Source organism: Camelus bactrianus, chromosome 26 (assembly GCF_048773025.1).
Source record: "Camelus bactrianus isolate YW-2024 breed Bactrian camel chromosome 26, ASM4877302v1, whole genome shotgun sequence".
Lineage (NCBI taxonomy): Eukaryota > Metazoa > Chordata > Mammalia > Artiodactyla > Camelidae > Camelus > Camelus bactrianus.
This window is the reverse complement of record NC_133564.1, coordinates 15,067,574-15,082,438: the sequence shown is the minus strand read 5'-3', so window position 1 is coordinate 15,082,438 and position 14,865 is coordinate 15,067,574. Positions and strand designations below refer to the sequence as shown.

Here is a 14,865-nt window from a genome sequence, read left to right as displayed (position 1 = left end):
GTCTTAGTTGGTTTACAGTAGACATCCCCCCCCCGCCCCGAATAGCAAGAAAACAAGCAGTAAGCAGCTGGAAGCGCTCAGCACCACATCATACCATGGCTTAGCTGAGACTGAAAACTGACAACGGACTTGTTTTCCTGTCACAAAGCAAAGCTGACAAAGTTGCTCAATAAATAATAAAAATGAAATATCGCTGGTCAAACACCACCTTCCTCTTCAAAGAGCAACGCAATTTCTCCATTTTAATTTTCTCTTTGCTTTTTGATGCATCTATGCACATAGCATTAATAACTCAATCAAAGCAGCAAGCGCACCGTTAACAGTAAATACTGAAGGAGACACGTCGCTGTGTTGTCTGGTGCACTGGTGCTGACGCTCCACTTCTTCCCAGAAGCCGCGCTGCCCAAAGATTAAGCCCTCTTTTAAATCTATTATTGCATGTCAATTAACTGTTTATTATCCTGAATTGGCCATAGAAAAAAGCCTCAGTAATTTCTAAAGACGTTTTTCTTACAGTATATAAAGCTGCTATTTGGAAATTCTAAAATCCAATTTTTGTGCACGGATTTAATTGCAGAGTAATCCAGTCCCCAAAGCACATCAAAGGCCACACTCCCTCTCTTTACCAAGATTTCAGTTGCTCTCATCAACTGGGAAGTTTAAAGCATGATCAAATTTGCTCTTCAATCACTGGAGCCTTGTTAATAAACTATTCTGTGTGCTCACTCATCCATTCTAAGATTCTGGAACTTCTTTGAGATATTTTCAAGAGAAATCTACAAAGACATCTTTGATTGCAAGTTGGCTCTGGGGTAAACTTGATCACCACTTGCTTTGCGGCTCTGCAGAGGATAACAGGTGATGTGGTCCAAGATAAGTCAAAGCCAACTTTTTTTTTTTCCCCATACATGATTAAACTGGTTTTCAAAACAGTAGCTAACACAATAGAGACCACTTGCATAATCTAACAATCTGATGCCGAATATTGACTTTTTTTCCAGGAAATAAAAAAAAAAACCAAATTCTTCACGGACATTTCTGCATTGAAATACAAGGAAAGGAAGAAGAAAGAAAGAGAAGGAAAGATGGGAGGAAGGAAGGAAGAAAGCCAAATCAACCAAAACAGGCAGAAGCACTGAATGCCAACATTATAAAGCCAAAAAAAAAAAAAAAAAAGCCACTTACCGGCTTCACTGTCCGACTTGTTCTCGTGCTCCGTGTCTGTCAGGGTGAGGGCTGAGTTGGACCGACTTGACAGGCAGGAGCTGCGGCCTGACTTGACCCCCCTGCCCCACAGTCTCATGGCATGCTCTGGGGACATCACTGCTTCATTGTCAGTGTCAGCATCTGACCCTGCACTGATAGAGTAACCTCTGTGGGGGAGCCCCATTTCCGCACAAAATGCCAGTCCTCTTCGAGTTGCTGGTTCACAAACGCCTAACTGCCTTAGGGTAAAATTCTGTCCTAATTAGGGGGAGAAAAAGATAACAACTAGTGAGTATATGTTTAGTTTTAGGTTTTTTTTTTTTAAAAAACAAAATCTCCCTAAAACAAACAGTCAAGCATTCAGGTTTTTCAGCTATCAGCACCAGGTGTTTGCATTAGTGTCACATGACATGTAGTCAAATGGGTCCAGTTAGGGGAGGGGGTGGGGCGCCACCGCTGACTTTCCACATCCCCCAGCTCAGAGCTCCTTTGTCAACCCATTTTACCTCCAGAGAGACGGGCAGCTGAAGCAGCCCGGACCATGAAAACTCAACCCAGAAAAAGGCTTTGTGATTTGTCATCACTGATGGGCTTGTGTTTACCAGACTTGCGAAGCAACAGAAATTATCAGAGTCACTTCCTGCGTCCTGGCTCTCATCCTACACATTCAGACTTTCCCACCCAGATGTCACCCCTTTGGAAGAGAAAGGATTGCCCTCTAGAATAAGTTACTCAATAAATAAAAACAGGAGCCTGGTCAGTCTTTATTATATTTTTCCCACCTAAAACTTAACCAATATAAACGTGTATCGTGTGTGTGTACAAACACACACTAGCTTTTGGGGTGTAATGTCTTGGAAATTCATAGACATCTGACTTTCCAGACTTTTTGCTTTGATAACCATCTGACTTTCTTCTAGATCTTTTCGGCTTTAATGAAGACCTGTAAACATCTGTATTGATCAGAGTAGACCAATTCTTGCAAATCAAGTGCACTCTAAAAATAAAGTGGGAGTATTATGTATTTAAAAATTAATGATAAAATCAAGTTCCCTGAAAAATAAATGGTTGTGAGCCCTGAAGGCTTTTACTAATAAATTAAGCATAATAAAACTCATGACACTGCAATAACTTAAAGCAAAAGTGTTTAAATTAGGTGACACTTTCAAATGACTGCCATTATTGATGGCTTCTCCAGTCCTGTATTTATTCCTGAAATTTCACCTATGTTTTATGATGTTAGGGATGAGAAGGGAGAGAAAAATGTTTGCGTAGAGGATGCACATGTGGGTCCTCCGTTCCCTGGCTCACTGGGGTGGGAGAGTCTGAGATTTAAGTCCCAACTAGAATCAAAATCCACGTAAAGAATAATAGGATACCAAGACTGATTTAACTGCTACCATGTAACGTCAACCTTTTAAGAATATTAAGCATTTATATTACTCATAGTTTTCATTTTCCCTACCTCCTTCTCTCACATCTATGAACATTTTAAAGTGAATTGGCTCATCTGAGAAATAACACACATTACATTTTAAAAAAGAGGGTGTCATAAATTATTGGTAATAAAATAATGTCTTGAATATTCTAGGAAATGAATCAAACATAATGCACAAGATAGTAAATATTTGGTTGTAAAAATATTACCAGCATCTACAATTCAGCCCATTTTAACCTGCGTGGTTAATGGCTTTATTGCTGTGGTCCTATCAGAAGCTGGAATCAGCTTTATCTCAGACAGACTTCCAAATGGATTCTGACAATGACACTCATAAATAATGGAAATTGGTTGCTACAATTAGCTACAAATCATCTCAGAGAGCTGGGAGTAAGTATCTGAACCAAAAAGTATGTCAAAGAAAAAGGAAGTCGCAAAAATAAAGAGGAAGGAATAAGAACCCATTGCATGGTGAGAAAGCAGGCAAATTTAATGAGGTAAGACACAATATTGTCAGTATTTTTCAAAGAACCCGTGTGGAGGTACTTATGAAAGTAAATCCAAAAAAAAAGGTCAATGTCATGGACAGTTAATGGAATAGCTGTGGAAGGGCTTACCCATTGTTATTTATAGGCCACATTTAAAATTTGGAGAGGGAAATCGGGTGTAAAACAGTTAAACGTCACCATCACACGTTGGTTTTCCAAAATAATTTTAAATGATGAAAATGAATGAATGTGCATCTTTCCTCTACTTTAGGAGGTGTCCACATTGGAGAATAAAAATAAGAGAAGAGTTAAAAGACAGTAAGAACTCCCTTTCTAATCTCTGAAATGTAACTTAAAACATTTTCCATGTTATTGACTCTTCACACTGTTGCCATCTTGATGCAAAAATCTATGGGGTAAAGGAAAGCAGAAGACTGAAATCTTTATCATTTTTTATCCAGGTATGTAAACACAGCTCATTTTGCCAATGACTATTCAAAGCATCACCCCTATAAACTGATATATGAACCCCAAACTCCTTAAACATCTGACCGTCTGAAATCAATGTCTCGCAATGATGCAAACTCTTAAGGGCTGTGTCTGAAATGCAAGCTAGAAAGCAAGCTGTTAGGGTTTTTTTCCTGATTTAAAGTTTGCTTTTGTTTCCTCAGGAATGAACACTAAACCTGACCTCCGATGGACCTAAGCTAAAGCACTTAACTGGCTCCCTTCGCGTGACTTCATCAAATTGTTTTCATCTTTCAGGGCTGTCATGATTTGATTTCAGAGATGCTTTATGACAGACTAGCACAAAGAGAAGCCAAATGAAAAGTGACTTAAAAAATAAACACCTGGGCAAATGTCATTAATAATCAGAGAGAAATGTATAATTTGAAGGTGGGGAGAGGCTCATTTTCAAATAATTTTAGAACAGCCACATCACCACCAAGGTTGACTTTTCCTTCATTCAATAATCTCTACCCAATGTTTCAAATTCTATGGTTGTTGATTCTCTTAGGTAAGATCTTGTAAGGATTCTTTGTACGATCCCTCGTTTTAATGCAAACACCCCTGGGGAGACCTAGCTATTAAGTTAGAATAGTCCGGTAGATTATTTCCCACAATTCAGCAAGATTTAGCGAGATGGGCTATCCTTATGGAAAGCACAGGCAGTTTTGACAAAAAGAAGGAAGATGGGACAGATTCTTGATTAGGAAAGAGGCGGCAGGCTGAGGTACCATGGCGCTGGGAGGTTTGGGCTGGACTGGGGTTGGTGGGGGAGAACTTGAAGTCAGTGGGGGGGGGGGGTGGAGAAGTGGGAAGAGACAGGCTGAAAAGGCAGCAAAGATGCTTCTGGAACCAGACTAAAACCTGGACCATCTTGCTTTAAGTCAGCTTTAGCTTAAAGCAACATGAATGAGATGAGAATCCATTTATTCTTCCTTTCCATGGTTTCTTCAGATTGTGTTCTTTGCCATGGTTCTAACACCATTATCTTAATTTCCTTCTTTGTCCTGTAGAGTCTTATATTAATTCTGTTTGGCTGAGACTGGTGAAATCAGTATTTATCTCCTGCACATTGAATTTTGATAACCTTGATCAGCAAGGCCAACCACAGAGTTTCCCATTACAATTTGAAACAGTCCCAAAATAATAAATTGTAGCAAGAAGAAAGTATACTTGACGATGAAATTTCTGGTGATTAAAAGGCAAGGTTAGCTTGAAGTAGATTAGGCATTTTTGTTTTATGACACTCATAAATTTGAAAAACCTATAAAGGAAGAACTAAATAAAAACAACCCAGGCAGGCTGTATCATTTTAAAAAAAGTTCACATTTTGAAAAATGAGTGAGAGTATGTGACAAAGCGGAAAGGACGATGTAAAAACATACTTAGGTGAGGCTGGCACTGAGCACAGCTACCTCTGTAAGAAGAGAAGGGGGTTGGAAAAATAGCCTTTTTCTCACGTGGTGCCTATAACTAGTCAGAACAAGAAGGCATTTTTCAAAGCTGCAGTGCAGAGGGATGTTCACCAATGGGCAAGACATTTGCTACGTCTGAGTGAGTTGAAAAGAAAAAGACTCTACATGAGGGACCAGGCTCAGAGTGACACAGGGTGATGACAGAACCCGGGGGAGTGTGGTCCAACATCCGAACTCGTGGTATTCCCTCCCCTCTTTTGTCTAGATTTGTCTAATGGTGAGATTTTGCCTTTCCTCTTTCTCTTTCACTTATTTGTTCTTTTCTCCCAAACCGCTTTCCTGAGATATTAACTCACAAACCATACAACGCCCCTACTTCACGTGTCCCAGTCAGTGGTTTGTAGGACCCCCATGGTGGTCTGCGGCTGCCACCAGTCCATTCCAGAACACTTTTTACCACTCCAACAAGAGACTTTGCACCAGTGATCAGTCACTTCCCGTTTCTCGGCTTAGCTGCCTCCCCAGCCCTGGGCAAGCACTAATCTACTTTCTGTCACTACACATCTGCCTATTCTGGACATTTCAAATAAAAGGGAGCCTACAGTATATGGGCTCTTGTGTCTGGCTTTTTTCACTTAACGTAGAGTTTTTGAAATTCATCCACATTGTAGCATGTGTTAGTACTTCAATTCCTTTTTATGGCCAAGTGCTGTTCCATCGTATAGACACACCACATTTTATTTTTCCATTCACCAGCCAGTGGACATTTGAGTTGTTTCCACTTTTGGGCTATTATGAAAATGCTGCTCTGAGACTCCGTATGTATTCATATCCCTTGTGTATATACCTGTGAGCTGCATTGCTGGGTCATATTGTAGTTCTATGTTTAACCTTTTGAGGAGCTGCCAGACTGTTTTCCATAGTGGTGGCACCATTTCATTGCCACCAGTAACGTTAGGAGGATTCCAATTTCTGTTTACCCTCATCAACACTTGTTATTATCTGTTGATTCTCTTATACCTCATTGCAAGTGTGTACATCGTACTGCAAATCTGCAATGAGGAGCTGGAATATAGGTCACTGGTACTGAAATGTGTACCGAATTTCAAGAATCATTTTTCTCTTAAAAAGCAGTTGATTCTGTGGGTCTGCTATGAAAATTCATTATTACTTTATTCTATCAAATTTTTCTTTGCCTTCCAGTCTGCTGCTTCAGTCCTTGAAAATATTTTATTTCTGATGTTAAAAACACTTTAGTTCAGAAAGTCTACCTTTGAGACTATATTCTATAGAAATAAAATCACCTGATTGTAAACATACATGTACAAATAATGTTTCTTAGGGCATTGCTGCAAAAATTAAAGTAAGAGGAATGTTTACTAGAAAGCATATGGTTAATATGGTTAATATAATAAGGTCTATATTCCTTGAATGGAAGATTATGCGGCCAGCATAAAGAGGGGGTTTGGATCTGTATCTTCTGTTCTGGAGTGAAGTCTGTTATATACAATTTAAGTCAAAAAAAAAATACCAGTTGCAAAGTAGTGTGTATAGTATGATCACATTTTTGGAAATTAAGAGAACTGAGAGATTACATAAACGCTATGGTATTAAGCACGAATGGAGGTGAGGAGGGCTATGTCACTGTTATGCTGGCTCATACAGAAGAAGCTGTATGTGAAAGCAATCAGTAAGTTTCTACTTTACAGTTTTGAGTTTTTACTTTTCATGATGATTTCATGAATTTAAAAAACATAAGAAAAATGAAAGTCTATCTTTAAAAAATATTTTCTTGATTTTTTTATTTAATAGCTTCCATTCAATAATTAGAAATTCAATTTACTACCTTCTCTTGGAGACACTGGGTTCTAAAAATCCTTCCTTGCTTATTGTAAAGAAATGTCCTTTCCCCTTCATTATATATGAATTTTTTAAAAAGGAGGATAAGCATCTTATTTTATAGTAAAAAGCTCTAAAACTGAGGATAGGAAATGGATAAAAGAATCAATATAAATGTAATACACAGAAATAAAATAATCTATCATTGTCTTTAAGTATTTTCCTCAGTTGTTGTCAGCTTGGACAGAATTATCTGCTCTCAGATATGGCGCGGCAATCGTCCAAGGGTGGAGCATAACACAAAAGTAGAAACTGGGCAAACATTTCTTATTTGATACCGATGGACTTCGTGTCACCACCATCTTATCTGGTGTTCCCTTTTTTGCTGTGTTTGTAAAATGATAAGAAGGTCACACAGTAAAACAAATGTACATAACTTCTTTCCCTTTGAGTCCTGATGCATACTTTATGGGACACTCCAAACCTTATGTGAAATTTGTCATCGTTTGAACAGAATACCAATCCTTGAACATGTGATAGAAATTTCAATGAGGATATAAATCTTTACTTATAAGACCCTAAACAAAACTGCATTTAAAAAATTAACTTAAAATCCCAATAAATACCCTAACCCCTCCCACTCCATTTTACCCCCTCTATAAAATGTGAATATCTTCAACAGGATTCAGCTGCTTTCTCAGCTTATCTCTTCATATGATATTAACATCTATCACTACATAATGATAATTCCGAATTTCTAGGGGACAAAGGAAATGACCACTGTACACCCTATTTATAATTCAATTCATTACTCAAAACCTGGGTCTAATGGAAGCCACTGCAGGTTGCACCCTCAGCATTCATCCTGAACTCAGCTGTATCTCTGTCAATGGAAGTGTGTGTGGCTGAGGCTTTACAGCCAACTTGATGACGAGGCGTGAGAAGGGAAAAACTCCAAGTGCATCTGCAAGCAGGGGAAGCAGGATTAGAATGAATGGCCCCAGAGAATATGTATTTTCCTCCAGATAAGATTTGTGAAGCCTCCAGGGGAGGAGAAACATATGGACACTGAAGAGAAGGTTTGGTGGCTCCAAGGAGGAAAATGAGGCTGTGAGTCTGCTGACTTGTGAGCAAAGAGCATCTTCTTAGACGTGTCGCGTGAAGGATTTGTATACCCAGCCACAAAAGAGGGCAAGTCTAAGAACCGTTTATAATGAGAGAGAGAACTTGTAACTTGGTTTCTTTTTTTTTCCTCAAAAGCATTCTGAAAATGAATTTCCTTTTTACTTTTACTTAGTAATTATTTCTGTAGAAGAACCCAAGACCCAGTGATGGATGATAATAAGCCCACAACATATCTGCTAGTATCTGATAATCAAGCTGCAGTAGGCGTTGGGGTCCATATGCATGTGGTTCGGTGGGACACGGCAGGTGTTTAATAATCGTGACTGAAGCGGCACCACACTGACTCACAATGTGGGTCCGAAATTGGCAACGTGGCAAGGAACCGCATACACGTTTAGCGGTAAGCCGGGGCTCGGGACATCAGACCAATAAAGGCCGAGGCAGGGGGAAAGGATTACCCCCACTGTGTCCGGAGGAGGGCTGTAAGCTACATCTATCTACTCACACCTTCTGGCAGGTAATCTACAAAGCAGATTGGCCGCCAAGCCTGAAAGAGGCCTTTGCCTACTTAACAACCAAAATTAGTTAACAATCAGTTAGGCAGGGGAGCTAAAAGAGGGAACTAAGAGGAAAACATTAACATGAAACAATGATAAACCGGAGCTATTTAACTCGTGTCTGTAAGAACTGAAATTTAAGGTTGAGTAAACATGACCATCTAAATCCTTTAATCCTGCCGCTGACATTTGTAGCGACTGAGAAGGATTAATCATTTTGATCTCTAAATGAATCATTTTCAGGAGTTAATATTTAACAGTAATAAACTTTGGAGGTGCAGTAATTAGCCTAGTGGATCTGATTCACGTGTCAGGTTTTCGTCTTTATTAAACCCTCTTCTCACAAAGAAAAGGTTTTCTCAGCACCAGGATGTATTTCAGAAAACATGAAAAAGGGTTTCAGATTCCTTTCATTTTTGTATGATGACAGAGGTGGGGGGAACACAGGGGAAATGAAAAGTTGGGGTCTAACTGGAAATTCATAGCAGCATTAAGTGCTGAATGGTAAGACCATATGGTCGTATTTCTTTTGAAGTCTAGGATCGGTTCCCATTATTCACTGTGATGGCATCCAAGACCAAACTAAATCTCAGTCTTTAAAATTAAAAGCATTTTGCTCTTGGCTCTCAGGCCTTCCTCTTCCACAATTTCCAACATGCCTACATGTTTAATATATTTTCATAATGCAAAAAATACAAATAAACAGAGTAAAAATAACGGAGTCAGAGAAAGAAAGGGCTAGACTCCACTTCATTTCCAAAGCAGGATAAAATGGTGTGGAGAGCCACACAGTTAGTATCTTATTCATCAACGGAGTCGTGAATCCTATTTGACATCTGCCCAACGCCATTAGTGATGTGCTAAAATTATATTTACATCTTCCATGTTCTACATTTAAGAAACAGGAATTTAATTCTTTTGACCTACCAGGAACATACACCATGGAGAAAGATTTAAAAATTATTTATCATTTTAGTAATATTCCAGCAACAAAACTTAAAAAAAAGTAAGCTAAAATGGACTTTTATCTTAATGGGCAAAATGTTTGTATCCAACAAGACATTATAGCGCATTGGCCACAGAGGCTGTTTTTAAGAGGACTGCAGTTGTGGTTTAGTGGAGACATGTGACTCTGCCCCTGGGCCAAATGAAACACGCCCCCTTCGCTGATGCTGCATGAAAGAGAGAAAGCAAACCTAGAACTTTCCATATTCAGCTACACTTGCTTGAACATGCCTAATTTTCGTTTGTTTGTTTGTTTTCTTTAAATGAATGCGGTGTAGGTCAATTTTACATGCAGTGAAACACAAACCTTCAGTGGACCCTTCAGTGAGTTTTAATAAATGTGTCCACCACGAACCCAAACCAAACATGGCACACGTCCGTCACGCCCACAAAGTTCCTGCCCATGTCCCCAGAAGTCAGTCCCCAACACCACAGTTCGGACTCCATTTTACTAGAGATTAGTTTTGTCTGTTCTTGAACTTAATATAAACAGAGTCATACAGTATGTCCTCTGGACTCTATCACTTGACGGGATGTTTCTGAGGTTCTTCCACATCGTTAAACTTGTATCAGCAGTTCACCCTTGATGTTGCCAAGGTGTGTTCCATTGCATGAAAATACTACAATTTATCATATCCATTCATTTGGTGATTCCAGTTTGGGCCTATTATGAATAAAGCTGCTCTGAAGATAAAGTTCCATTTGTTTTATGTAAATGTTTAGGACATGAATTTTTGGGTCAAAGGGAAGATGTTATTTTTAACTTTCCATAAGAAACTGGCAAGCAGTTTCTAAAAAAATCATGCCATTTTACATTTTACACTCCCATCAGCAGCGTAGGAGGGTTCAGGTGTTCCACACCCTCACCAGTATTTGGTGCTGTGGATCTTTTTCATTTTAGCCATTCTGGCAGGTGAGTGGTAGTATTTCACTATAGTTTTCATTTTCAGTTGGCTACTCATGTTGAATACTTTTTCATGTGCTCAGTAGACATTTGTATCTTTTCTGTATCATTTCTAAGAGTTTTGCCCATTTTTAAACTGAAGTGTTAACCTCTTTGTTATTGATTTATAGGAGCTCTTTATATATTCTGGGTATAAATCTTCTGTCATATATATGACATATATAAGTGTAAATATGTATACAGATGACAAATATACATATTGTCATATGTGTGTATATATGTGTGTATATAAATAGTATATATATATAAATATATATACAATTTTCTCTCAGATTGTGGCTTGCCTTTTCATTTTCTTAAAGGTATCTTCTGATAAGTAGAAGTTTTAATTTTGATGAAGTCTAATTTATCAGTTTTTTTCTTTTTTCTTTTACGTTTTCTCCTTTTTACAACCTCTCTGAGCTATCGATGCTTATTTCAAGGTTGCAAGCATATTCAAGAACATGTTTAGCTTCTTACTGTGGTTTTCTTTTGTTTTTTTTTTTTTCATGGAAATTAGAAAAGTGAAAGAGTAAAGCAGAAAATGGTAGGATTTGACTCTATTTCTGGCTCTGGAACTCACCAGCTGTTGACTGAGTGAGATTTTTCACAAGGCTGGGTCTCAGTCTTCCTCATCTGTAAAATGGACTCAGAGGATCTCAGAAGTCTCCCAACCATACGTTTATGCAGAAAGAAGGCAGTACAATGGACCATGACACAAGGCTGAGAACAAGAGCATCAAGAGTCCAAGGGAGGGGGAAAAGAAAGAGAACAGACCTTGACAAAAGTATGGGTCACAAGGGTTAAAATCTCCTTCAGCACCAGGGACTTTGGTTTATATTTCACCCCTTAAACTAAATCAGAAACACTGTGCCATGTTCCTACCATGTGTAGAACTCATCCTGAATTGAAAACCAACCATCAGGACAACGTGGACATGAACAAGCCATATCTGCCTGTCTGGAAAGGAGCTTTTCCTCTCTCCTCAGCAAACCATAGAACGTGCTGTGGTTCTAAGGCAGGGATTATTTTTGCCTTTCAATTTTGATGATTTGAAACTGGCAGGTTTTCCCTCATAGCCCCTGTTGATATTTTACTGTTTTTTTCTTTTCTTCCTCTTCTTTCCTTCCTTCTTTCTTTTTTTCAGTAATTCTGTGAATGGGTTTTGTGTTGATTTCACATACTTTTACAAGAGTTTCTGATTCAAGTTTCATGTAACCAATTCATAAATTAGTCTTTTTTTTTTTCCTTTGGCTTCTTCCTAAGTCAAAACTTCACAATTGTACAGAAAGTCTTTGCTTTAGGAATCAGTGTACTGTGTTTAGAAGTTGATAATGGATCAGTATATAGTCTTCCATGAAAAAAAATATGGAGGACATCAGGATGGAACACGCAAGTGTATTAAGTCACCTGGCTGTGAAGGACCAGATTAACGGCACTTTAGTGCATGACTTCCATGTCCAAGGCTGTCTCTTTGGAAAAAATGTGTTCAGAATTCCAACCAGGAACACCTGTCCCTACAGTTGCCTCTCCCACTAATTTTCTGCTTACCAAGCTGGGTGGAACTTCCTAAGCAAATCCCCGTGGTCAGCTGGTTCAGGAAAGCTCACTGAGGGAAGCCAGGATGGGAGTGGGGGATGCAGGAGCTGGGATGAGCTACTGCCTTTCTCAGACTAATAGGAAAACTGATGACCTTTTCATAGGTTCACTGACCACTTGAATTCACTCTTCTTTGAATTGTCTATTCATCCATTTCCCATTGGGTTGTCTTTCTGGTTTCAATTTGTAAAAGTCACTCTTAGTTTATTTTATATATATGTACATAGTATATATATATATTCCTTTTATCTGTACCATGGACTATAAATATATTTCTCAATATAATAATTTTTTATGCTATTTTTATTATTTGTATTTTATATAAATGGTTTTAAATTTTTAAAAAATCACATAAGGCTTTTCTTCTGGGTTTTCTGTTTCCATTAGAATGGTCTCCTCTATTCTTGGGAGGTAGATGCAGTCCCTGGGGCAAGCTGTGTAGATTCACAGCCACTTTTTCTTGCCTTCCTCTGTTATAAAAACTGGAAAGCAAAAATAGTAAATGTTCCCTCTTCTCATGCAGCTAAGCATAGCCAAGTATAACAGCTCTGAAAAAAGAGATGTAGGAAGGCGTCTCGGGGGAATAAAGAGAACTAGTCCAATGGAGAGAAGCCCTGCTCACCTTCGCTTTTATTCTATTTCGACCAGGAATACATGAAAATGCAGCTGACATCTGGGGATCCGCGGGACAAAGGCCACATGCTGAGGATGGCCGAGCAAACAAAGCCAGAAGGAACCCGGCTCCTCGATGGCATCTTTGAACTCTGGATGGTCCACCTCTGGACTACTTGTTTTGCAAGAAAATAATTCTGTTAGGCGTTTAAGCCATTGTTTTTTGGAGCTTTCTGCTACTCATGGATCAAGTCATTCCTATTTTATTCCGTTTCTCAAATTAACTTCCAGAATTCTTATTGCTTTATTTTTTACATTTGTCTTTAATCCATCTTAATTTATTTTTGAGTACGCTGAAAGATATGGGTCCAATTTTATATTCTTCCAGATGGATAACCAGTTGTGCCAGCACCATTTATCAAGTCCCACTGAATAGAAAAACCATTTTTTGTTTTATGCTAAATTTCCCTATATACTAGGATCTATTTCTGAAATTTTAGTCTATTCTGCTGATCAACTTGTCTTTATTTATGCCAATATCACATAGATATGATTACATGGCTTCATAGTATTTTTAAAAATACATGGTGAGCCTATCTTATCCTCATTTTAAAATATATGTTTGGCTATTTTTGACATTTATTATTCCACATGAATTTTAAGATCACTTTCTCCAATTAAAAATTAAGCCTTGACTTCTATGCATTTATTTTGGTGGAATTAATATTTTTATGATATCAGTCTTCTCATCCGAAAACACTGACTGTATTTTCATTTATTCAGATCTTGTTTTATGTTTTACAAGAATATTTACAGATCTCTTCATATTAGGTCCCTTAGAACTCCTATAAAATTTACTCCAAAGAATGTTACAGTGTCTGTTGCCATTGTGATAGACATTTTTCTGACTTCCAAATTTAGACAATTTTTGTTTAATAAATACTTAGAAATGGTATATATAATATGCATGAGGCATTATTCTAAGCAGTTTACAAATATTCATTCATTTCACTCTCAGCAAACTATAGATTGAAAACTTAAAGCACAATCTACAGAGAAGAAAAATGAAGCAAAGAGAAATTAAGTAATTTGTCCAAGCAAGTTATTTGGCCCAAATTAGGTAACTTGCCCCTCATGTAAAGAATGGCAGATGTACGTCCCAAACACGTATCATCTGGATCCAGAATCTAAACTCTTAGCTATTATGCTAAAAATTTTTTTCACTTGGGTTTTGTCTGCACAAAATCAATCATATATTTAACAAAAGCACCAATTTTAACACTTTCCACTTTCTCTCTTACAAAAATTGTAAAATGTCTACAACAATTTTGAAGAGCAATTGTGAGGGTGGGTGAACCTGTCTTGTGATACTGATTTTAACTGAAACGGTCCCAGGATCTTACCATTTAGCAATGTTGTTCAATTTTTTTTTTTTGATTGATCATCTATATACGACTAACACATTTGTTTTTTCTTCTTGTTTACTTAGTGACTTTTATTTTCATAAAGAATGATTTCTAAATTTTTCCCCAAACCTTTTCATCATCTACTGATAAGATCATGCTTTTCTACATTGATTTATTAATCTAATTATGTTGACAGATTTCCTAACATTGAAAAATCCTTGCACCATCACCAAGGATTAGTAACCATTTGGTTATTAATCTGGTCTAGACTAGTATCTTTTTATACATTGCTAGATTCTTATAGACAAATAGTTATGTAGAATTTTTACATATATATTGAGAAGCAATTTTGGTCTAGATAGCTTCTTTTTTGTACTATATTTATCAAGTTTTGTTAAGGTCATGCCAGTATAACTCAACAATATGAATTTTATGCTTTCCATCTTTTTCTTTCTTTCTTTCTTCCTTTTTTTTTTTTTTTTTTTGGTGTTGAATAGCTTTCTGAACTTTGGACTTGGCTATACTTTGAAGGTTATATAAAATTCATCTAGGAACCTATTCTGGTACTTTTTAACGGTGTCCCTTTAAATCACCTTTCTAATCTCTTCTGAAAGCATTGATCCTGACAAGTTTTCTCCATCCCGTGAAATAAGTTAGGGTTGATCATATTTTACTAGGAAAAAAAAATAAACTTCTCTAGATTTAAAAAAGTTGTTGTTTGGAGC

General features: G+C 37.6%; 1 protein-coding gene across 2 annotated transcripts in view; it reads right to left on the bottom strand.

The window, feature by feature from the left end:
* Window positions 1–14,865, bottom strand: part of TENM3 (teneurin transmembrane protein 3) — a 539,016-nt gene that overhangs the window by 366,652 nt on the left and 157,499 nt on the right. For both annotated transcript variants that reach the window (XM_074353570.1, XM_074353571.1), the window contains exon 3: window positions 1,186–1,464. In XM_074353570.1, coding sequence (XP_074209671.1) covers window positions 1,186–1,464 — 279 coding nt within the window. The remainder of the gene's footprint in view (window positions 1–1,185; window positions 1,465–14,865) is intronic.